General features: G+C 35.6%; 2 protein-coding genes and 10 non-coding genes across 12 annotated transcripts; all 12 read right to left on the bottom strand.

Annotated features, from left to right (window-relative positions):
- Positions 1 to 4,397: 4,397 nt before the first annotated feature.
- Positions 4,398 to 21,318, bottom strand: LOC149697725 (very long chain fatty acid elongase 6-like). Its single transcript, XM_089867235.1, has 2 exons — positions 20,541 to 21,318; positions 4,398 to 4,561 (listed from the first exon to the last, which is right to left on the bottom strand). The coding sequence occupies exons 1-2, from the start codon at positions 21,316 to 21,318 to the stop codon at positions 4,398 to 4,400; spliced, it is 942 nt and encodes a 313-aa protein (XP_089723361.1).
- On the bottom strand, positions 11,838 to 11,910 carry TRNAT-CGU (transfer RNA threonine (anticodon CGU)). Its single transcript has one exon. It is a non-coding gene; the product is annotated as a tRNA-Thr (tRNA).
- Positions 14,292 to 14,364, bottom strand: TRNAT-UGU (transfer RNA threonine (anticodon UGU)). Its single transcript has one exon. It is a non-coding gene; the product is annotated as a tRNA-Thr (tRNA).
- TRNAT-UGU (transfer RNA threonine (anticodon UGU)) lies at positions 14,975 to 15,047 on the bottom strand. Its single transcript has one exon. It is a non-coding gene; the product is annotated as a tRNA-Thr (tRNA).
- TRNAP-AGG (transfer RNA proline (anticodon AGG)) lies at positions 15,210 to 15,282 on the bottom strand. The gene has a single exon. It is a non-coding gene; the product is annotated as a tRNA-Pro (tRNA).
- On the bottom strand, positions 15,414 to 15,486 carry TRNAT-UGU (transfer RNA threonine (anticodon UGU)). The gene has a single exon. It is a non-coding gene; the product is annotated as a tRNA-Thr (tRNA).
- On the bottom strand, positions 16,087 to 16,159 carry TRNAT-UGU (transfer RNA threonine (anticodon UGU)). The gene has a single exon. It is a non-coding gene; the product is annotated as a tRNA-Thr (tRNA).
- Positions 16,322 to 16,394, bottom strand: TRNAP-AGG (transfer RNA proline (anticodon AGG)). The gene has a single exon. It is a non-coding gene; the product is annotated as a tRNA-Pro (tRNA).
- TRNAT-UGU (transfer RNA threonine (anticodon UGU)) lies at positions 16,526 to 16,598 on the bottom strand. Its single transcript has one exon. It is a non-coding gene; the product is annotated as a tRNA-Thr (tRNA).
- TRNAP-AGG (transfer RNA proline (anticodon AGG)) lies at positions 16,761 to 16,833 on the bottom strand. The gene has a single exon. It is a non-coding gene; the product is annotated as a tRNA-Pro (tRNA).
- On the bottom strand, positions 16,965 to 17,037 carry TRNAT-UGU (transfer RNA threonine (anticodon UGU)). The gene has a single exon. It is a non-coding gene; the product is annotated as a tRNA-Thr (tRNA).
- Positions 21,319 to 22,488: 1,170 nt separating the features above from the next.
- On the bottom strand, positions 22,489 to 23,213 carry LOC149697724 (uncharacterized). Its single transcript, XM_089867209.1, has 4 exons — positions 23,139 to 23,213; positions 23,023 to 23,069; positions 22,737 to 22,956; positions 22,489 to 22,630 (listed from the first exon to the last, which is right to left on the bottom strand). The coding sequence occupies exons 3-4, from the start codon at positions 22,954 to 22,956 to the stop codon at positions 22,533 to 22,535; spliced, it is 318 nt and encodes a 105-aa protein (XP_089723335.1). The 5' UTR covers positions 23,023 to 23,069; positions 23,139 to 23,213; the 3' UTR covers positions 22,489 to 22,532.
- Between the last annotated feature and the right edge of the window lie 746 nt (positions 23,214 to 23,959).

Raw genomic sequence — 23,959 nt, 5'->3', positions numbered from 1 at the left:
CCCAAACGTCCGCGGACGTTGGAACTACTTCAGGAGTACTTGAACCATTTTTAAAGTAGTTAAGAGACCAATCCGGCATGACTTTCGATTTTTAGTCTTCATCACGATGAGGAGAAATACCAATAGGAACTCTTCGAATTGTGAGATCATTAACCAGTGATACTTACTAGTAAATAAGAATTAACTGTAATAAAGTATTTCAAAATTCTTCTTGTTGCTATTTTTTCGGATATTTCCATCAGGGATACACCGACATTTCGGAACCGTGATGAAGAAATATGATCATACGTTTGTGTACTCTTTTGTTGTTTAAGGTACAGCGCGACATTTAACTGGCAATATTCCTAGAAGCATTTTCTTATTTTAAGTATCAGTATGGCAATGCAAAGAGGCTCAAATCCACAAGCGTTCAAATAACTTTTGGCAAACCGATTTGGGTGGCACTGCCTGGTTCATTCAAAGATATTTCCTTGATATTTCCAGTGCAGTAACAGCAGAAAAGTGTGTGTGTTATTTTATTAATAACTGCGAGGTTGGTTATTTTAGATGAAACTAACTTACTTAATGGTTCAAAATGTATAAAAATTAAGGATTTCGATTACGATAATACTCCGTCCTTCTAAGGATTTCCATGGATGAGCCGACAGGGTTTCGTTTAAGGGTTACAGGTATCGACTGAGGGTGGGACAAGAGGGACTTCGTTTTTATAACTACTAGTTTCTCGCGAGGATCTCTGGGACAATGACGTTTGTTGATTGACTTTGGTTTGGCGAATAGTGGACTATATCCATGACTTATATACATGTTTATTAGCGAATAGGCAAAATATTTAGGTCTGGGACCCAGTACGGATTGGTCAGTTTAAGGGTAAAAAAATGTTCTAGAAGTTTCTTGGGCCAGGTACCACTCAAGGTCTTGTTGCTTGGGGTCTAAATAAGCGAGAAATGTTTCTGGGTTCTTGGAAAATACTTTAGTGGCCAGATATTTCAATGTGCACTGTGGATATAGGGGTATAGAATGGTTTTAGGAAGTTCGCTGTCAATTTGGATGGGCTAGTTTCTCTTTTAATGTGGTTATTTACATTTTCTAGACTCTATATCCATTTTACTGCGTAAATATAGTGACATTTGTTTTAAAACTGCCTAAATTATCCTAAGAAAAAAATATAGTGTATAGATATACTAAATAAACATACTATATAATATATTATATATTATAATAGTAAGTTTAATTTATTACTTAATCTTCGTTAAGAATTTATATACATCCTACGCTAGCATCATGCATAGGGTTCTAAATCGGTAAATTACCATGGTAATTTACACAGTAATTTACCAGGGTAACGGTAATTTACGATTTTCTCGGGTAAATTACGAAAACGGTAATAACGCTGGTCATTACCGTGGTAATTTACACTGGTAAATTACCACGATGGTAATTTACCACCGAATTCTCATTTCTTTCTCTTGGAAAATGGTCTAAAAGCTAGAGATGGGCAGATACCAGTTTAAACCGATACCGATATATCGGTTTAGCCAAATATCAGTACCGATATGTCATCTGTATCGGTCCATCTCTATAGTTGCGCCGATACCAGTTAAAACTTAAAACCGATACCGATATATCGGTTAAGCCAAAAATCGGTACCGATACCCATATTGTTGCTGTTCAAAAAGATTTTGAGGAGCCAACATCAAAACTTGGTTTTTAAATAATTTAAGGTACTAAGCTATTTAAAGTATAGCTACATTTACTAGAGCTCGGCATTATCTATCCATTTACTACGTCATTTTATCTTTATCCATACTCGAAAATTATCCACGTAACTTCCAGTTTAAAACGTATTATATCCACAACTTGGTTTATAAACAATCGGTTATCCACCAATTTGTCGAAAATGGATAGAAAATGAAGAGCTCTAGCTACGTTGAAGTGGTATTTTTCATTATTTAGCTTAAAAAGGATCAATATAATATATTTTTGAATTTTCGTAAATTACCATGAACGGTAATTTACCATTTTCCAAAATTACCGTAATTTTCGAACCCTAATCATGCATGAAGCTATTTAAGTATTGGTTCATACCAGTTGGGCCGGGCCCCACCAAAAATTTGGGAAACTCTACGCCTATGCTCTCCGGGTGACGAATGCCACCAAGAGGCTCTGTGCCTAACGCGCCTGTCTTTGTGTTAACTTCTGATATTGCTTTTTAATAAAGAGCAATAATTGCATATCTAGATAAATAATTATGTAGGCAGTCCTCCTCTTGACTCAGAGGTAATATTTTTTCCCCTAATTGTACTTAAATAATTTATTAAATACAATTAATATTAATTATTGTGTTTACTGTTCAGTGAAAAAACGAAAACCACGGTCTTAAAACAGGTGCGGCCAAAGTAGGAAGTCAAAAGAGTCCTCAAATGGTATTTCACGCCCCCTGTTTCACCTTTACACTTTTCATGTTACACTAACCCTTCTTTGTTAGGGTCTAGATCGTCTATTTTGAGCTAGTAAGGACAGTTTAGCCCCAAGAATCGAAAGAATCAATTTGCAGATTAGACCTACCATTTTTGGACCCTTGCATCACTCACCATCCAAATTTGGACTAGTTTGTGCAAATTTGGATAGTTATAGCACCCAGAATCGAAGGAATCCAATTTTGGACTAAAGGTAGCATTTTTGGACCTTTCCATCACTTACCACCGAAATTTAGACTACTTTGTGCTAATTTGGATTGTCACTATACCAAACTCCAAAAATTAACGGTTGCAACTAGGAATGGTCGATACTTGACCCGGAACGATTGCGATGGAAACACAAACCAAAACCGATAATTTCTGACTATCGGGAAACCTCAAATATCGGTGCATCCATAGTTTAAACTCTTGCCATGTGTATCATAAGATATAAAAATACTCTTTTCTTGATATGACATCACGAATAAACAGCATTTGCTGAAAAAAGCCACATATCACAGACGAAAACGTCTTTTCTTCGTCACGTGTTTGTTTACCTCTCAATCCTTGGCGCGTATGAACCAACTGAAACAAAACAGTTAGGTTTTAAATTGCAATGGCTGTTGGTCTTGTAATGCTTTTCCAATGTCACAAACTCACAATATCGCACAATTGAACACTTTCTTGTATTTTGGAAAGTTTTCTGAAGGTTTAGCGACAAGTGGACAAGAGTTGGAAGAGTAACGGTGTAGAGAACTTTTTAACATTATAACAGTTCGCAGCTCGTATTGAAAACACCATTGTGCCCAATGTTTGGAAATTATTCGTACAACCAACTTAAACTTCAAGTTAGCAACTTGGGTTGGAGAATTCTCGAAATAGGCATGTCATAGCCGGTGCGTTGGTAAGTTAACTGTTCGGCATTTAACTGGCTTTTTACCGGGAGACTGGTGCTACTAGGGTACTGTTTGATGGTATTTTCAAATTTGGTAACAAACTGTAACGCTCAGTAAGATACATTCTGTTTACATCCCTACAAATTTACAAAGGCTAATTTCATTTCTGCTTGTCGGTTAGTTTTGCCGATGTGGAATATTTTAATCTAGTAAACAATTTTCTTGTTGTTCTTTGTATATGTATAAAGAACGACACATTTTGACAAACATGGACTTTTAAGATATATTCAATTGAAAAATAAAAGTTGCATGAAACAAGTGTTTGTTCTAACTCATACAAAAAAAAACCCAGAATAAACTATGTACAAAGCCAAGAAAACACATCAGCTGTTAAACGAATCATCGTCTTTTCCAGAGGCGTTCGTCATGAAATTCACCTCAATACGAGGAGAAATTTTCCTATTGGCAAGCAGTGTGGGCAAGTTACTCCTTTTGTCCCGTGCTCGCTTTCTACGTACCGTTCTGTCGAGTCTAAGTTAACAAGAGCATTCATTATATTTGGTGTGTTCCCACCACAACTTTAAGGGAGGGGATGTTCGACTCCATCTATTTCCGTCTAGGGTGAATACCATGACGATCTCCGCGGAAATTGTTGCCTTAAGTTAAACAAGCATAAACAAAACATTACTTTCGACATTTTTGATGGCATCAATTTTTAGATTAAAAGTTAAACAATTCCAATGGCTCAGATTTAAAGTTCTAAACAATTCCAAAAATCGCCCAGATTAAAAATTTTAACAATCCCAATAAACTCTCAAGCTACCTTCGCAAAGAAGCGGAAATAAGAGACCTTAATCTGCAAAAAAGCTGGATAGCAACATCAGTTTGGTGTTATAAAGGTGATTTAAAAAGCAGACGACTAAAGCAGGTCTTTTTAAACCAAGCTCAAAGATTAATTTCATTTTGATTTAACAGCTTCAGCCGCTACCCACGTGAATTTCACTGAGCAATAAGGATAGCGGTAAATAGGAAGGAAAATAGAAATCTAGTTTTCGTGCGAATTGACCATTTCGTGTTGAGGTAGTACATTTAATACTATAGTGAAGTTCATCATAGATAAAACCAAGTGTGAAAATCTAATTCCTTCTTTCGGTTTGACCACTAACAAAACTTCCTTGTTAAAAGTCGGAATTTTACTTCGACCGATTTCTTGTTTTTAATTAAACATTAAACCAGATTCTTCAAACTTCTCATTTGCAAAAGGTCTGGTGGGAAGATAAGAGTGGGTTCGTAATCTGAAAACTGGTTTCCTTCAAAATAAGCATCCTTTAAAGACCTCTTTCAGCTTTTAGCTTCCCTCGCCTTATCCGCTTCTTTGCAAAGGTAGCTTTAGATTCAAAATCCTAAACAGTTCCCATAATCGCTCAAGTTTAAAAAAAAATAAACAATTTTAAAATAAAATTTGTTATGAATTGTTGGTTATCTGTAATTGGTGTTCAAGTCTTAATAGTTAACAACGTGCATCCGTATTGGAAATATGTAACGATATCCCCTCTGCCGCTTAAATTACCGGTATATGATGGATGCTTCTTATCAATGTACTGTTACTGTTGATACACTCTAAAAATACTAGTGCATTCAAACACCGTATATGCTTTCCTTTTCGGTGCCAAAAACTACGCCATTTATGGTGTACTATAACACCATTTTTATGATTAAATCACGCCATTCACGAATATTATTTGCAACTATAAAATAAATATTTGGCATTTATAGTGCTTTTTATCATCTTTTACAGGCACTCTGTTGAACTTCCTATATTATTCCTTGGTTTAAAGTTATTAAAAGTAGGCAAAATTACGCCACATATGTCACATTACTAAACCAAATGAAGTGAAACAGGTGTTAAATATTTGTTTCGATATTTAACCTCACGTTCGTTGTGTAAAACAAAGAAAGGTTTTAAAGTGGTATTTTAAGAAGCAAAAACATGATCTTTATTAACAGCAATATGACTCCATTAAATGTTACTAAGAGAGATTTATTTCAATACCATTAACTTACATAGTCGTATTTATTCGGAAAGCCTTCAACGTGTACATACACAAAAGCACAGATATTGAAGTCCCACTGAACACGACTATAAATATTCCTGTTAATTAGGCATATGATCCTGAAATAGGGTGAATAAGGGCTTGAATCGAAGGTAATGAGTGGTTTGATATGATATGAATAGGGGTTTGGAATGCGGTAAAGGGTTGGCAAGCTGGCACGTATTCCGGTTTATGCCGTAATGAATATAATTCAAAAAAGAATTATAATAATAATAGAGTAAAGCACGGGCGCCATAATGGGAGATGGAAGGCTAAGTTTTACCCACTAGTATTTTCATTTTAGTTACATTAAAATGGTCTATAACCGTATTTTGGGGATTAGAACATCGCACCCTAGTTCCTCTAATTTCCCACCCGAAACTTGTGAGACTGAGTTGTATTTATGCCAATGCTCAAATTTCGTGTCTGACCGCGCCTTTAGAAAAATCAGGACCCGACCAGGGCCCGTCTATATTATATTGATATACAAACTAAACACCCCCAAAGACAAATGACCCCCGGGTCATAATCCTCCATTTTTGAAACGTACAAAAAATCAACCATCTCTCAAGACAAAATCCTACAGCCATTTCCCCCCCCCGCCATCCTAGGAAAGAGTACAAAATTCCCAAACTCTTTTTGCAAAATCCACCCACTCTATTGAAGAAATCCCCCAACGCTCTAGACAAAATCTCTCGGTCATATTCCCTTTACATAGTAAAAAAATAAAATATCAATATTGTATAAAACACTGGAGGCTTCAGCGATGCGGTGGCGTAGAGAATAAAGCGTTCAACATCGGAGCAATGGATGGTGCGTTCGAATACTCGATGGTAAGAAAATATAATCAATATAAACTTTGACTTATTTCTAATTATTTCGTTCAATTTCATTCATTTCTAAGGTAAAAATACGTTTACGTAATAATTAATAGTTCTAAGTGTAAATATTGGCAAAAATTTGCAAAAACGAAACAATTTATGCTTTGGAATTGTTAATTGGTAGTGTCACTGACTCTAGTTTTTGCCATTCAGTTTGATAAATTTCTAATTTTATTCGTATAGGGTTGGGTTGGGTTAAGGTAGGTTTTATTTGGTTGGGTTTGTGATAGGCTAGTAATATTTTGAAATTAATGTGTTTCTGTTACGACTTTTCCAAAATATTTTTGTTTGCCTTCATTGACTTTCCTAATAATATTATGCCCTTTCGAAAAAACTGCTCTTTACATTTATTTACTTCGAAAATAACATTACTACTCTTTTCAAAATATTGTTCTTTAGTATTTAATAAAATAGCTTTTCCTAATTATATCTCAATCTTGGTTTGAGAGTTGTAAATGTTTTAGCGGATTTTTACCTCTCCGAGTGACGTATGTCACGGAGAGGTTCTAATTTCGACGTGTCTGTCTGTCTGTCTGTCTGTCTGTCCGTCTGTCCGTTGTTATACCCACGTGACCGCGTTCGCAGTTTGCAAATCGGAGCAAACGTGTATTCAATTTCCAGACCGCATTTACAGTCCCGGAAATTGTATTCCACTTACAGGCTATTACTCCATTGCCTGTCTAACAACTCTGTTCATTTGTCCACCCCTCATGGACACCAGTCTGAACTTACTAGCTTCTAAACACCACCATCTTCTAGTATTTCACCCATTCCACATGGACACCAGTTTCTACTTACTGGCTACTAAACACCACCAACTTCTCGTCTTTGTCCATTCCACATGGACACCAGTCTGTACACCTGGCTTCTAACAGCACCATCTTCTGGTCTTTGTTTTTGTCCATCCCACATGGACACCAGTCTGTACACCTGGCTTCTAACACCACCATCTTCTGGTCTTTGTTTTTGTCCATCTCACATGGACACCAGTCTGTACACCTGGCTTCATCCTTAAGGTTAAGACATACGCGGCGATCGGCTAGGGTTACGAGAAACGTCTAGCCTTCCAATGGAGGGGTCTTCCTCCAAGGTTCACGCAATTGCGATGTTCTTATCTACAGCTGCGGTTCGAATCCTTTATATACTACCTATTTTAGTAAGGCGAAGCAACCGGCGTATGCTTCATTTCAAACGCCAATATTAGTCAAGTATCTCAAGAATGTTTAATTGTTCTTTTTTAAAGCGATGTAACGTTCAATAAGGCGAATAACTAACGAAAAAAATATTAAATATTAATTATATTTATTTTAATATTTAAGATAATCTTGTTTCTCAATTCAAAATTAATACGGAAAGAGTTAAAAAGCAGTCTATGTTATTGTCTGTGTGTGTCCGTCCGTTATTACACTAGTGCCGCAGTGCGCTGCGTTAGAAATTCGTTTTGCTTTGATGTGTAAAGAAATCCTGCAGAACCATAATATTCCCTTTATCCTTAATATAAAGTGAATATGATGAAATATTTTTCGTAATTATGATGCATTTAGTGCTTTTGTAGCTTTAAAGCTCTGTTTCATTTTGATATTCCAAAGAATTTTTTTAATATTATTATTTGAAATGGCTGTTTATATATTACTTAAGCTATACTACATCTGTATATAGAATAATCCTTGGTTTAGTAATTTCATGAAGAAAGCTAAGATCTAGACTCCGGCGGGCATATCTAGTATTACTTGCAATAAGCTTAGTGAAATATAGAGTAAATAATTGAGGCCTGAGGTGAAGTAAGCTTTGGGTTTTGATTTTCGTGTCTGAAATGAAGAGACATCAACGGTTCAGAGTGAGCCGAAAGTTAAATACACTCTTAATTAATCAGGTTAAGATTTTATAATAGAAGAAAAGATGATGGTGGCAATTAGATTAGTAGGGCTAAGCTACAGAGTTTTTATTTTCTTTATGGTGCGCATTGACTATCAGTGCGTCTAGCTACAATTTATCTTTGGTATTATTTAACGTTAACACTCATGTTGGCAAACTAAGAATATTGTTGAGGTGAGAGGAGACGATAGTGTTTACACTGCTAACCAGTTGTGAATGTAGCTATCAGAATATAGGGTAAACAGCTGAAGCGTAGACTTCATTTCCTGTTCTTTTTGCCATTAACTGATTTCCATATGTCCAAGATTTATCCTTATTGGAAGTAAAATGTCGTCTGCTTTACTGTATATTCGCTATGCTTGGAATACTGCTTCAATATTTCGTAAATTTTTACTTCAAAAAAGAGAAATAATTCCATATCTAGGTAAATAACTTTGTAGTAGTAGACCTCTTGACTCGGAGAGGTAATATTTTGGTTTTCCCAACTTGTTAAAATTTAAATGGCACATCGGAGGAAACGCGTTCGCAAATTCCAGACCGCGTTCGCAGTATACAGAAATTCCGAAAACTTTTGTTCATTGCTATATCTCTCTTATTTAACGCCAATTACTAACTAGTCGTTACACCTTCATCTGCTGACTAACCGCCAATTCTTTCACTCAATACCCTCAGTATTTATTGGCTTCTAACAACAACACCATGTACTAATCTTTTGTGTATACCACACAGACACCAATTTTCAACATTGGCTACTAACACCACCAGCTACTGGTCTCTCGTTTATACTACATAGACATTAATCTGCAACATTGGCTTCTACTCCATCATCATCGATAGGCTTAAGATGTACGCGGCGAGCGGCAAGGGTTACGAGAAACGTCTGGCCTCCCAATGGCAGGGCTCCCACCATAGGTTCACTCAATTGTGCATTTTCTTACTCCTTAACGTGAATCAATCGCTACATATACCCTAAATTTACTGAAGTTCTGAAATTGGTGTTCGCTAGAAGTGAAACGTTAACAATAGCTATGTTTAAATTCATTTTAGGAATAAAGTTTCTTAAATCGACTAATCGACCGTTAATTTAAAATACTGACGGTTGAATTAACTAATACCAGTTATATTTATTTAATTATTTACACCATTTCAAGTTCCTATTTATCCTATTTCAAGTTTCCATTTATGCCATTTCAAGTTCTTATATACCCCATTTCTAGTCTTTATTTAGCTCGTTTCAAGCCCCTTATTACCACCGTTTCAAACCCCTTTTTACCACCGTTTCAAACCTCTATTTACTCCCATTAAAGTTCCTATTTGCACCATTTCAAAGCCCTAATTACCGTATTTCAAGCCCCCATTTACCCAGTTCAAAGCAATGCATACCCCATTTCAAGTCCACATTTACCCACATTTCAAGCCTTTAAATACACCAATTGAAACCTCTATTTACCCTATTTTAAGTCCTAATTCACTTCATTTCTAGTTACTCTATGATGCACTATTTAAATTTTATTTAATAAGTGTTGTTTCTTCTTTACATCTTTTATTTCATGGCATCAAACAATTCAGCTTCACTTTCAAATAAGTTTAAAACCTTTTATTGTGGTTCTCAAAGGTGTTTTTTTATTTAATTTAGGTATTATTTGAAACCTTTTAACAAACGGAGTTTTTTGAGCCTATTTTTACATTTTATATGTAAGCAAATGGTTTTTAAAAAATTAGCTCCATTTTCAGGTTATTTTAACACCATTTAATGATATAGTCGACGGTGTTATTTTAATGAATTGAGCACCTTTTATCGAATGATGTTTATTGAATCCATTTTTTACACCATTCATTATAGCTAAAGGTTTTAATAATATATCGCACTATTTTTCTACCATTTCAACACCCGGTCAAGGTGTACAAACAGTGCATAATAAATTGTACAAAACTACAACATTATTTAGGCACCATAATTTTTTAAAGTGTAGAGTCACCTAGAATTAACTAATATACGTTACTTTACAGTGCAGATTTACCAAGTGGAATTTCAACAAGCTCAAATTTACGCTTAAGACACACGCTTAGTAAGTTCTTACGTGAACATTAACTGGATATTTTAATCATAAAGTCATGTTAGAATATTGATGAGTTTACAAGTTTCGTTTTCTGTTGACTGATACAAGCGGGAACTAAGGGAATATGGTCTTTGACTCAATTATGGTTTGAGACACTTTTTAGGTAGTGGGAAAAACACGAAGCCCAATGTTTATTGATTATGGTGACAATTCTGTTAAACTTTGTTTACAATTACATGCAAATCAGTTCAGAACTGGCTTGTCTAGTTGGTTTTGAAATCCTTTCACTCACTATAAGTAGCGATTTCGACAGTCTTGGCTCAGACTTTAAAACGCTCTAATAACTACTGTCTGCAAAGGTTCTTACTATTCTCACTCGAATAGGGTGGTTTCGGTATTTTTGGGATAGTATTATATATATATAAATATATTATTTTATTTGGTGTAGCAAAAAGCTAACCTGTGTACTTAAGACAAGCCTTATCCCAGTTGACAATATCCTAAAGAGCAGAAACTAAACTCCAAACCATATTCAAATTGGTTCACAGGGAAAGTAAGGAAACATTGGATGTAATTAGGTTCATGATTATTAGATTACAATTAAATTTGGAAGGTTTTCGAACCTCCAAGTGTGAAAAAGACTTTAGGTGTCACATATTCCCATAACAGGTTTAATCGCTGCAAATGTATATTACCTAGCAGGTACATTGTACTGTTGTAATATACAATAAACAATTCATTCATTCATTCAACATCGTTGTACTGTACATTTCTAGCCTTAAAGTATGACAATGTCAAAAGTGCACTATTTGAGTTGGTTTGAACTTCCGCGTCAATAGCAAAAAAAAAAATTTAAATCATTGTGACATGCAAAACTAAAAATTTTAATCAATATTTATTGTTCCACTTATTATATGAGGTGAAGTAAACTTTTGGCTTTGATTTTCGTGTCTGAAATGAAGAGACATAGACGGTTCAGAGTGAGCCGAAAGTTAAATACACTATTAAATAATCAGGTTAAGATTTTATAATAGAAGAAAAGATCATGGTGGCAATTAGATTAGTAAAAGGGCTAATGGTAAAAGGGTAGTAGCTACAGACTTATTATTTACGGTGCGCATTGAATATTAGTGCGTCTAGCTACAATTTAGCTTTGGTGTTATTTAACGTTAACATTCAAGTTGGCAAAGTTGGCAAACTAAGAATATTGTTGAGGTGAGACGAGACGATATTGTTTACACTGCAAACCAGTTGCGAATGTAGCTATCAGAATATAGGGTAAACAGCTGAAGAGTAGACTTCATTTCCTGTTCTTTTCCCCATTGACTGATTTCCCTGTGTCCAAGATTTATCCTTATTGGATGTAAAATGTCGTCTGCTTTACTGTATATTCGCTATGTTTGGAATACTGCTTCAATATTTCGTAAATTTTTACTTCATAAAAGTGAAATAATTCCATATCTAGGTAAATAAGTTTGTAGTAGTAGACCTCTTGACTCGGAGAGGTAATATTTTGGTTTTCCCAACTTGTCAAAATCTAATAGCTACGAAAACTAGCTCAAGTAACATAACAGCGAGGCTCCGACGAGAATCGAACTCATGATCTCCTGTTTACGAGACAGGCGCTTCAACCACTAAGCCACGGAGCCCTTGCTTTGAAGTGATATGAATGCTGAATATTCCAGTAATTTAACTAAATTAACTCATCGGAACTTTTACCCTATTGTTTGCATATATAAATATCTAAATCAACTATTATTTTTAATTTTTCAAAATTTGATAGCTACGAAATCTAGTTCAAGTAACATCACAGCGAGGGTCCGACGAGAATCGATCTCATGATCTCCTGTTTACTAGACAGGCGCTTTAACCACTAAGCCACGGAGCCCTTGCTTTGAAGCGATATGAATTCTGTATATTCCAAAAATTTAACTAAATTATCTCATCGGAACTTTTTACCTCTCCGAGTGACGTATGTCACGGAGAGGTATTACATCGGCCGTTTCTGTGTGTCTGTCTGTCTGTGTGTCTGTCTGTCACGCCCCACGTGACCGCGTTCGCATTTTGCGTATCGGAGCGAACGTGATCCCAATTTTCGGACTGCATTGACAGTTCACGGAAATTTGGGTTTGTCTCCTCTGGCTATTCTACTTGAGTTCCAACACCACCAGCTTTGGTTTTCGTCCACTCCACATGGACACAAGTCTGTACTTGCTAGCTTCCTAGCACAAACATCTTCTGAACTTCGTCAATTTCACCTTGCACCAGCTTCTATGCACCACCATCTTCTGTTCTTCGTCAATTCCACATTGACACCAGCTTCTATGCACCACCATCTTCAGGTCTTTGTCCATTCCACATGGACGCCAGTCAGTCCATTCCGGCTTCTTTTCCTTCGTCACCGTTTGGTTTCAAGATATACGCGGCGATCGGCTAGGGTTACGAGAAACGTCTAGCCGCCCAATGGCAGGTCTTCCACCATCGGTTCACGAGAATGCGTTTTTATCTAATATTATAATGGAAACGAATCGTATATATACCCCAAAATTTGAAAAAAGTGGGCAAGAGGGGTACCCTTCACTTTAAACGTCAATATTAGCAAAGTTTCGAAAGATAATAGGAACAACTTTATTTTAAACGATTTAACTATTTTTAAAGTTATTTACTGGCGATTAAAATAATTAATATCATTTATATGTAATTAATTATTTAAAATAAACTTAATTCTATGTAATGACACAAGTGAGAGTTTATATAGATCGAGTAATGAAGATTGCATCCGAATCGAAACACTACACGCATATGAAAGTTAATATCAAGCGAGTAGGATGATAAGATCTCTTACAAAACAAAAACATTTCCTTTTTGTAGAATTAAATGGAAATATTTTAAATATTTTTCGGCATTACGATTCTTTTAGTAATTGTGTAGCTATAAAGCTCTATTTCATCTCAATATTCCAAGAACATCTTTTGATATTAACATTTCAAATTTGGTGTTTACTTTTTTGTTCAGCTTTACTACATTTATATATAGTGTAAACGCAACTTTTGATTACACTACACAATATGGATTTTAATACTTCGTCTCTCTGTAAGTGTTGAAGCGATTGGGTCTATGAAACAAGATACCCTAGATTTAAACCAGAATTGACCTTGTTTCGTGTACTCTCACAAGAGGTGTTAACGGTTCAGAGTGAGCCGAAAGCTAAACACACACTTGAGTGATAGATATTAGGTCCTCATTAGAAATATGAGAATACACAGGAAATGTTAAACGATTAAACCTTTACAAATGGCCTTCGCGATATCCCGCCAATATGAGCTACGTATTTCCGGTTTTCTCATTGGCTGGTCGACCCATGGACGAAGTAATACTGAAGAACCAATGGCAGCCCATTACTGCCCCCACAACTAAGCGATTAAACAACCAATGTAAAGCTTACAGCCGCAAAATGGAGGGGGTTATGAAAATGCGGAGTTAAATCCCGGAAAAAGCTAGCGCCATCTAAACATAATAAGACGTTAGCTGCTTCCCTCGTTAGAACGTTGATTCCCCCACTATCCGGTTTGCTACTATCTGCCGCTAGAAGGCGAATCAACAAGTATTTTTCAACTTTCTCCATCTGCCATCCGTCCTTCAGTATTAATTCGTCCATGGTGGACCTGTGTTTGGAAAGTAAATTCGTCTCGACTCGGAGAGGTTTATTTTGGTTTCCCAACTTGTACTCTATTGTTTGCATAAATACATATGTAAACCAACTATTTTTTTTTAATTTTTCAAAATTTATTAGCTACGAAATATAGTTCAAGTAACATAACAGCGAGGCTCCGAAGAGAATCGAGCTCATGATCTCCTGTTTACGAGACAGGCTCTTTAACCACTAAGACGCGGAGCCGTTGCTTTGAAGCGATATGAATTCTGAATATTCCAGTAATTTAACTAAATTAACTCATCGGAACTTTTACCCTATTCTTTTAATTTTTCAAAATTTAATAGTTACGAAAAATAGTTCAATAACGTAACAGCGAGGCTCCGACGAGAATCGAACTCATGATCTCCTGTTTACAAGACAGGCGCTTTAACCACTAAGCCACGGAGCCCTCGCTTTGAAGCGATACGAGTGCTGAATATTTCAGTAAATTATTCAAATTATCTCATCGGAACTTTTACCCTATTTATGCATAAATCCATATCTAAATCAACTATTTTTTTTAATTTTTTCAAAATCTGATAGCAACGAAATCTAGTTCAAGTAACATAAAAGCGAGGCTCCGACGAAAATCGAACTCATGATCTCTGTTTACAAGACAGGCGCTTTAACCACTACGTCACGGAGCTCTTGCTTTGAAGTGATATGAATGCTGAATATTCCAGTAATTTAACTAATTTAACTCATCGGAACTTTTACCCCATGGTTTGCATAAATAAATATCTAAATCAACTATTATTTTTAATTTTTCAAAATTTGATAGCTACGAAATCTAGTTCAAGCAACATCACAGCGATGCTCCGACGAGAATCAAACTCATGATCTCCTGTTTACTAGACAGGCGCTTTAACCACTGAGCCACGAAGCCCTTGCTTTGAAGCGATGTGAATGCTGAATATTTCAGTAAATTAACTAATTTATCTCATCGGAACTTTTGCCCTATTATTTTAATTTTTCAAAATCTAATAGCTACAAAAAATAGTTCAAGCAACTTAACAGCGAGGCTCCGACGAGAATCGAACTCATGATCTCCTGTTTACAAGACAGGCGCTTTAACCACTAAGCCACGGAGCCCTTGCTTTGGAGCGGTACGAATGCTGAATATTTCAGTAAATTAACTAAATGATCTCTTCGGAATTACCTATTGATGCATAAATGCTTATCTAAATCAACTATTATTTTTAATTTTTTCAAAATCTGATAGCAACGAAATCTAGTTCAAGTAACATCACAGCGAGGCTCCAACGAGAATCGAACTCATGATGTCCTGTTTCCTAGACAGGCGCTTTAACCACTAAGCCATGGAGCCCTTGATTTGAAGCGACATGAATGCTGAATATTCCAGTAATTTAACTAAATAACTCATCGGAATTTTTACCCTATTGTTTTAATTTTTCAAAATTTAATAGCTACGAAAAATAATTCAATAACATAACAGCGAGGCTCCGACGAGAATCGAACTCATGATCTCCTGTTTACAAGACAGGCGCTTTAACCACTAAGCCACGGAGCCCTCGCTTTGAAGCGATACGAATGCTGAATATTTCAGTAAATTAACCAAATTATCTCATCGGAACTTTTACCCTATTTATGCATAAATCCATATCTAAATCAACTATTTTTTTAATTTTTTCAAAATCTGATAGCAACGAAATCTAGTTCAAGTAACATAAAAGCGAGGCTCCGACGAAAATCGAACTCATGATCACTGTTTACAAGACAGGCGCTTTAACCACTACGTCACGGAGCCCTTGCTTTGAAGTGATATGAATGCTGAATATTCCAGTAATTTAACTCATCGGAACTTTTACCCCATGGTTTGCATAAATAAATATCTAAATTAACTATTATTTTTAATTTTTCAAAATTTGATAGCTACGAAATCTAGTTCAAGCAACATCACAGCGATGCTCCGACGAGAATCAAACTCATGATCTCCTGTTTACTAGACAGGCGCTTTAACCACTGAGCCACGAAGCCCTTGCTTTGAAGCGATGTGAATGCTGAATATTTCAGTAAATTAACTAATTTATCTCATCGGAACTTTTGCCCTATTATTTTAATTTTTCAAAATCTTATAGCTACAAAAAATAGTTCAAGCAACTTAACAGCGAGGCTCCGACGAGAATCGAACTCATGATCTCCTGTTTACAAGACAGGCGCTTTAACCACTAAGCCACGGAGCCCTTGCTTTGAAGGGATACGAATGCTGAATATTTCAGTAAATTAACTAAATGATCTCTTCGGAATTACCTATTGATGCATAAATGCTTATCTAAATCAACTATTATTTTTAATTTTTTCAAAATCTGATAGCAACGAAATCTAGTTCAAGTAACATCACAGCGAGGCTCCAACGAGAATCGAACTCATGATGTCCTGTTTCCTAGACAGGCGCTTTAACCACTAAGCCATGGAGCCCTTGCTTTGAAGCGACATGAATGCTGAATATTCCAGTAATTTAACTAAATAACTCATCGGAATTTTTACCCTATTGTTTTAATTTTTCAAAATTTAATAGCTACGAAAAATAATTCAATAACATAACAGCGAGGCTCCGACGAGAATCGAACTCATGATCTCCTGTTTACAAGACAGGCGCTTTAACCACTAAGCCACGGAGCCCTTGCTTTGAAGGGATACGAATGCTGAATATTTCAGTAAATTAACTAAATGATCTCTTCGGAATTACGTATTGATGCATAAATGCTTATCTAAATCAACTATTATTTTTAATTTTTTCAAAATCTGATAGCAACGAAATCTAGTTCAAGTAACATCACAGCGAGGCTCCAACGAGAATCGAACTCATGATGTCCTGTTTCCTAGACAGGCGCTTTAACCACTAAGCCATGGAGCCCTTGCTTTGAAGCGACATGAATGCTGAATATTCCAGTAATTTAACTAAATAACTCATCGGAATTTTTACCCTATTGTTTTAATTTTTCAAAATTTAATAGCTACGAAAAATAATTCAATAACATAACAGCGAGGCTCCGACGAGAATCGAACTCATGATCTCCTGTTTACAAGACAGGCGCTTTAACCACTAAGCCACGGAGCCCTCGCTTTGAAGCGATACGAATGCTGAATATTTCAGTAAATTAACCAAATTATCTCATCGGAACTTTTACCCTATTTATGCATAAATGCATATCTAAATCAACAATTTTTTTTAATTACCTCTCCGTGTGACGTAGTCCAGGAGAGGTTCTGTAACGGCCGTGTCTGTGTGTGTGTCGGGGTGGGTGTGTCTGTGTGTGTGTCTGTTGTTACACCCACGTGACCGCGTTCGCAGTTTCCAAATCGGAGCAAACGTGTTCGCCATTACCGAACTGTATTCACAGTCACGGAAATGGCACCTCCACTTGAGTTCTCACACCACCATCTTCTGGTCTTGATCCATCCCACACGGACACCAGTCTGTACATACTGGCTTCTAATCACCATCATTTTCTGTTCTTCGTCCCTTCCACTTGGAAACCAGTCTGTAAATACTGGCTACTAATCACCACCATCTTCTGGTCTTTGTCCATCCCACATGGACACCAGTCTGTACACACTGGCTTCTAACACCACCATCTTCTGGTCTTTGTTTTTGTCCATCCCACATGGACACCAGTCTGTTCACCTGGCTCCAACACCACCATCTTCTGGTCTCTGTTTTTGTCCATCCCACATAGACACCAGTCTGCACACCTGGCTTCTACTCCATCGTCATCGTTTGGTTTAAGACATTCGCGGCGATCAGCTAGGGTTACGAGAAACGTCTAGCCTCCCTAGGGTGGGTTGTCCACCAAAGGTTTTCGCAATTGCGGTTGTTCTTGCTTTAAACTGTAGTTCGACACCCTTATATACTACCTATTTGAGTAGGGCGAAGAAACCGGCGTATGCTTCATTTCAAACGCCAATATTAGTCAAGTCTCTCAAGAATGTTTAATTGTTTTTTATCAAAACGATGTAACGCTCTATAAGGCGAACAACTAACGAAGAAAATGTTTAATATTAATTATATTTATTTTAATATTTAGGATAATCTTGTTTCGCAACTCAAAATTAATACGGAAAGAGTTAAAAAGCAGTCTTATGTTTTTGTCTGTGTGTGTCCGTCCATTGTTACACTAGTGCGTCGCGTTAGCAGTTAGCCTTGTGTTGATGTGTTAAGAAATCATACAGAACCTTAATATTCCCTTTTTCCATAATATAAAGTGAATGTGTAGAAGTATTTTTCGTAATTATGATGCATTTAGTACTTTTGTAGCTTTAAAGCTCTGTTTCATTTTGATATTCCTAAGATTTTTTTAATATTGTTATTTGAAATGGCTGTTTATATATTACTTAAGCTATAGTACATCTGTATATACAATAGTCCTTGGTTTAGTAATTTCATGAAGAAAACTAAGACCTAGACTCTGGCGGGTATATTAAGTATTTTCCGCGGCGTATTGCGGAAGCTAATAATATCTCATAAGGAAGTAATTTACTCACTGTCTTCTCCAAAATAAACGAGATTTGACTTTGAGAAAGGGCGTGGACCCAAGTACAATGGGTTGTATGGGTGATTTTAGAAATACGTATAGATTCTTTCTTCTGCTTGGAATCTTTAAGCGGAAAAAGACCGCATACTAAAATCTGATTGAAGGTAAAGGGAAGGGCTGAAAGTTTTGTTAAACCACCCGCTCCTCCTTCCTCGCTTTTGATTGGCTATTGACATAAGATTCTGGTTCACAAGGAGGACATTTTACATTTCGGGTTTGGCTCGGATTGGTCGATAGCTACCTCAATGTTTCTTGACTTCTACCTTGAAGGAGAGAGGAATGGAGTGGAAAACCCCCATACCTATAGCGTTGCCTCTGTACCACCACCTATGGCACTGTAGTCTTCCCAGCATCCTCAGCGGTTAGGTAGGGTCGTACCGGACGAAATTGTAAAGGGCGCTCCCTCTATTTTAAAAATAGAAGCTAGTTCTCATACAGATTAAATGGCGCTACGCGGCAGCACTTAACAATAGCCTACCGAAGGGTAGGGGTGTGCGCGAGGTACACTGGGAGAGATACGGTGCCACAGGTCGCCCGCCATCATTTCCAATCCATCTAAACTTCCTTATCCCTGCTTCTACCTTCAAATGCATTAGGTATGACGTCAGGGAAGATGCTTTCTACATCTCCTCCCCTTTATTTCAAGAAGCAAAAACCCCAGAAAATGGCAAGTTATAGGTAACAAGAAAAAGAAATCTATGGATTCCTGTTATTGTAAATATTATTATAAAGGTTTTTAGGAGAAGGTTTATCTAAAATATTGCGGTATTATTTGGTACCGTTGGACATGGAAAATATTTAATTTATATACTTCTCAGGTAAATTATATTAGCTTCTGTTAATAGTAAAAAGTCTCAAGAAGGGCCTTATCTCCCGATAGGAAGGCAGCCCTTTTCTCTAGCCAGTAAACCTCTGTCGTATAACGCCGGTGAAAGGTCAAATGTTGAATACGTCACTCTCTCTCGTCTCTTCCCCCGCATATTGAATGCAGTTACAATTTGGATCCAACGCAAATCTGATTTATAAATTTGAAAGCTTGACTATTTAGGGGGGTCTCGTACCGTCATTGATTTGAATCTGTTCAAGCGTTAACTACTACATATAATTAGTATTTAAATTGTTAACTTTCTTAATTAAATTATTTTTGTTACGCAACCTGGTGGTAATGTGTAGAGTTTAGTTTGAAATGGAGTTAATGTTTTTGGACAATATTTTAAAAGAACATTACGCCTTAAAAGAACTGCCTTTTTAAATATAAGAGGAAAATTATTAAAATAAATATAAATGATCTCTTATTGTAAAATGAGTAGCATTTAATTATCCTTTAAAACCTTGCCGTAATTATAAAATGCTAATTATTTTGGAATAAGAGAACATTTATCTTTTTAAATATTTTTCCTTTTAGGTAGTTCTTTTAAGGTATAATGATTTATTAGCTAACCTTTTCCTTTTACATTTAAATACCACCATTATTGAAAACCACTTTAAACAAGTAAAAATACGAAGATATTAGCGATAAAAATTTGTCTTTAACTACTAATATTATTGTTTTTAATATACCTAGTAATCTATTCAGTTTACCGCATTTTTCTGTGATGTCGTATGTGTATCGCGTTTGGATTGGCTGGCACTACGTCCAATGAGTAATCTATTTATTTCTGACTAACTCTTATCGCCTACCACTTCTTTTTGTTATTGACGTGTGGAGGATATATTTTTGACCAAGAGCATATATGTTAGTTAGTCAAAATGCATTTTATTATTTTGGAAAATTTTAGACAAACTATTTTTTCAGCCAAACGATTTTTATTAATGTGCTGAGTGTACATTAATTACAATTCAAATATTGAATTTCTTAAGGAAGATTTATTTAAAGAAAAGTCTCTCGGTATTTTCTAAATTTTTTAATTGTTCGAGGGACGTGTTCTTAAATATCGTTTTATAAAGAATCTTACGAATAAATATAACAAAAACAGAACAAATGAAATTCCCAAAATGGACACTATCATCGAATTTTTACATTTGTTACCAATCAAATTGGCCCTCAGCGTGAAGGAAGCCACCACAAGATAGGCCACCATTTGAACAATCTGGGCGCTGGTCATAATCATAGAAACATTAATGGGAACATTTACTTTCGCCGCTTTCAATGAAAAATATGTGTACATGAAAGAGTGCACCGAATAGTTAATGATAACAACCCAACGCCCTGCAGCGGGCAATTCAGATGCAGAGAACCAGGAAAATACCATTGTTAGAACGTGATGGGCCACCTGCAAAAATGTCAATTGGCGTTTCTTAATGACCACAAAGACGGTGTCCAATAATTCAAACGCTTTCGAAATTGAAAATGCAAATTCCCAAAACATAGACACCGAATTGGCCGTGTTGTCACAAACTGAAAACTCAATGCCAAAGTTCTTTATGACGTAAGTCAACTCTGGTATCCCTCGTAGCATGCCGCAGGTACTAAAGGCAGCCACGGACATGTTCCATATCAAAAGTGCTTTGCGAACATTGAAGGGTTTTCGCGTTTTCATGTACTCTTGTAAAGAGAAGATTAGAAGCAGGTACGCTCCGGCGATGTACAGACTCAGATGCCAGTTGTTTTCGAACCATAAACTCATGTATTGAACATCGAATCCCGACTCAAAATCTTGCACGAAAGAGTGATGCGGATATCCTTTGTAATTAGATTTCGATAAATTTGGATTTGAAGACATTATGAATCTGATCTTTCTAGAAGCGGCCGAGGCCTTTGAAAGCGATTTGTTAAATGATAAGATAAACGTGTTGATGACGTGCATGATATTCAAATTTTTAATCAGTGTTTAGTTATTTATACCTTTCACTTTTTTCAAAGTCGTCGTTAGCTTAATTACATTTTAATAGTTACGAGGAAATTGTCTGTTAGATCTAGGTCTTTATATCATTTATTTTTTTATGTATTTGAACAACTACCAACTGGATTCAGTGACTATGGTTTTCCTTGTACGACGTTGTTTTAAAATAAATGAAAGTTGAGTTTGTGAATATCCATCCAAATACTGGGGGAATAAAAGTGCCTTGCCTATTAAGTACGAATAGATTATCATACCCTAACCTGACCTATTTTTTGCTATTCTAATGCCATTGATGTTCAAATAACCTAACCAAACGTAACTATACCTGACATGATAATAAAGAGGTTGAACAAAAATAACTTTACCTTACCTATTGATATTGCGGCTCAAATAACCTAACCTAACCTCATACTTACCCGTAACATATGCCTAACCTTAAAAGACGTACAGAATATTTTGAGTGAATAGCCTCTCGATGCTCAATATTTACTTTTTCTAAAATGATTACCCACGATCTTTGCTTCAATAAATTAACTAGTGTTATAATTGTAATAGTGCGACACAAACAGAAAACGTAAGAGAGTAGCTCCTCGAAGCAAAGCTTTCAACAGTACTGAAATCATTACCCGTAATCCTTAACTACAATAATTGTAATAGTATGACGCGAACAGAAAACTTGAGTGAGTAGCCCCTTACAAAAATATTCTAAAAAGATTTCTTAGAATCTCTCTATAGGTATTTATTGGGTTTTTTTATAGAAAAACTGGACCATTTTTATACAGCCATGGGTCATTTTTTATAGGTTTTTCTAAAGGTTTTATTATATAGACTTTTATAGAAGTTTATAAAACTATTTTGTTAAACTTCTTATAAAATTCTTTTAGAATCCCTAGAAACCATCTTTTATAAAAATTTATAAGCTTCTTATAAGAAGTTTATAAATAAACCAATAAGCTTCTTATAAGAAGTTTATAAATAAACCTATTAACTTCATATAAGCAATTTATAAACAAACCTATAAACTTCTTATAAGCAATTTATAAACAACCCTATGAACTTCTTATAATCAATTTATAAATAAACCTATGAACTGCTTATAAAAATATTCAAAAATAACGTTCAAACTAATTTTCTCCGAAAAGAGGGAAACATTTATTTTTTTTTTGTTAGTTACACGGTCAGTTTGTTTTTTTTTTCTCTACTTCTTTAATTTTGTTGGCCAATGTATCATGAATTTCCCTTCTTGTAGTTGAGGGATATTTGGTGAGGGTGTATGCTAAATAAATTTAAAAGTTTAAAACAGGTAACACGTATATCTAGCGAGAGTCCTCGCTAGATTAACTGGTTTGCCAGTCATGCTTCAATCGAACATAGTTGTTTACCTATTATAGCATTTATCCTTTGGCTATCTAAAGCCTTCTTGGGATTTTTATCTTTATGGGCATTACTGCATTTTCCAGTCAATGATGAATTAATTATTTCTTCTTCCTCAAATAAAGTTAAAAATAGTGCACGAGCAAATTTCGTTCCAACAGGGCAAGTCCTTAGCATATTCGCCAGCATCCTCTTATCAACGAGCACTCCTGGTGCTAACTCGTGCATCTGGAAAATGTTTAAAATGTCTTAACCGATAAATTTTTAACCATTTAATAATTTAAATCCAATTACTTCGCTTTAATTGAATTAATTGACCTCCTGATTGATTAATCTTCGCCCTTTAAGAGACCACAAAAAAAATGTACTCACTTGTGAACCAGATATTTGGGTTTGGGACTCAATCAAACCTGAACCTGATGGGGCTGTATCGGAGCCAGATGACAAAGATTCATTAACATTGTAGTTGTTGCGCTTACGCTTTGACTCTTGAAGCTCCCCTATCAACTCTTTTAGTTGAGCTAGTACACCTTTTTCTTCTATTAAATAATTTTTTAAAATATAATTGAAAATGGAAAACAAAGCTATGTAACGTACCTTTAAGCCTTTTAATCTCAGCTTTGTCGCATTTATGTTTAGCTTTTAGTTTTTCATATTTTTCCTGTAATATACTATACTTGTGACTCAAGGAATGAAAATTTTCGCTGCAGTTTTCATCAGAATTATTATTGGGGTTACAAATTTGATTCATCAATTCTTCCTGATGCTTGTCTTTAAAACTTTGCCCTAAAAACAAATGCATTTGAATTATTTTTAATACCGAAAATTAATTAAATTTAAGGGAAAAAAATTCAAATGTTAATTTTTTTGAACTAATAATAGTGTTTATAGTGACAATATCTACTATGAATATTGTGTCATTATTTAGTTTCTTACTTCACGAGGTCCTAAAATTTCACGATCAGTTGTTTCGGGAACCAATTGACCAATTCTTTTATAATGGCTAACCATTAAATTAGTTCTCTTTTCTTCCAATTCTGCCAGTAAACCTTGAAGATGTTAATTAAATGATTAGATTTTAAAAAATTCCCTTAATTGCACTAGCCGGCTCCTAAACTAGACTTCATTGTGACTCCCTTTAAGTAATACAATTACGACTGGAGCCAATCATGCTTTACCCAAAAATAACTTGTTCATTTAATTACCATATCCAAGAAGTGACCCCGGTGAT

This window comes from Phalangium opilio, unplaced genomic scaffold (assembly GCF_054372755.1).
Source record: "Phalangium opilio isolate 3A_F unplaced genomic scaffold, DU_Popi_V2 ptg000019l_1, whole genome shotgun sequence".
In the NCBI taxonomy this organism is placed as follows: Eukaryota; Metazoa; Arthropoda; class Arachnida; order Opiliones; family Phalangiidae; genus Phalangium; species Phalangium opilio.
Note: the sequence above shows the minus strand (reverse complement) of the source record. Positions and strands in the feature narration are given on the sequence as shown.

Excerpts from the sequence above, each read along its gene's own strand:
- LOC149697724 (XM_089867209.1), bottom strand. The coding sequence starts at position 22,956 with ATGCACGAGTTAGCACCAGGAGTGCTCGTTGATAAGAGGATGCTGGCG. Across the intron at positions 22,631-22,736 it reads AAGGATAAATGCTATAATAG|CATACACCCTCACCAAATAT; the intron begins GTAAACAACTAT and ends AAATTTATTTAG.
- LOC149697725 (XM_089867235.1), bottom strand. The coding sequence starts at position 21,318 with ATGCACGTCATCAACACGTTTATCTTATCATTTAACAAATCGCTTTCA. Across the intron at positions 4,562-20,540 it reads GCTGAGGGCCAATTTGATTG|AAATCGGTCGAAGTAAAATT; the intron begins GTAACAAATGTA and ends ATTAAAAACAAG.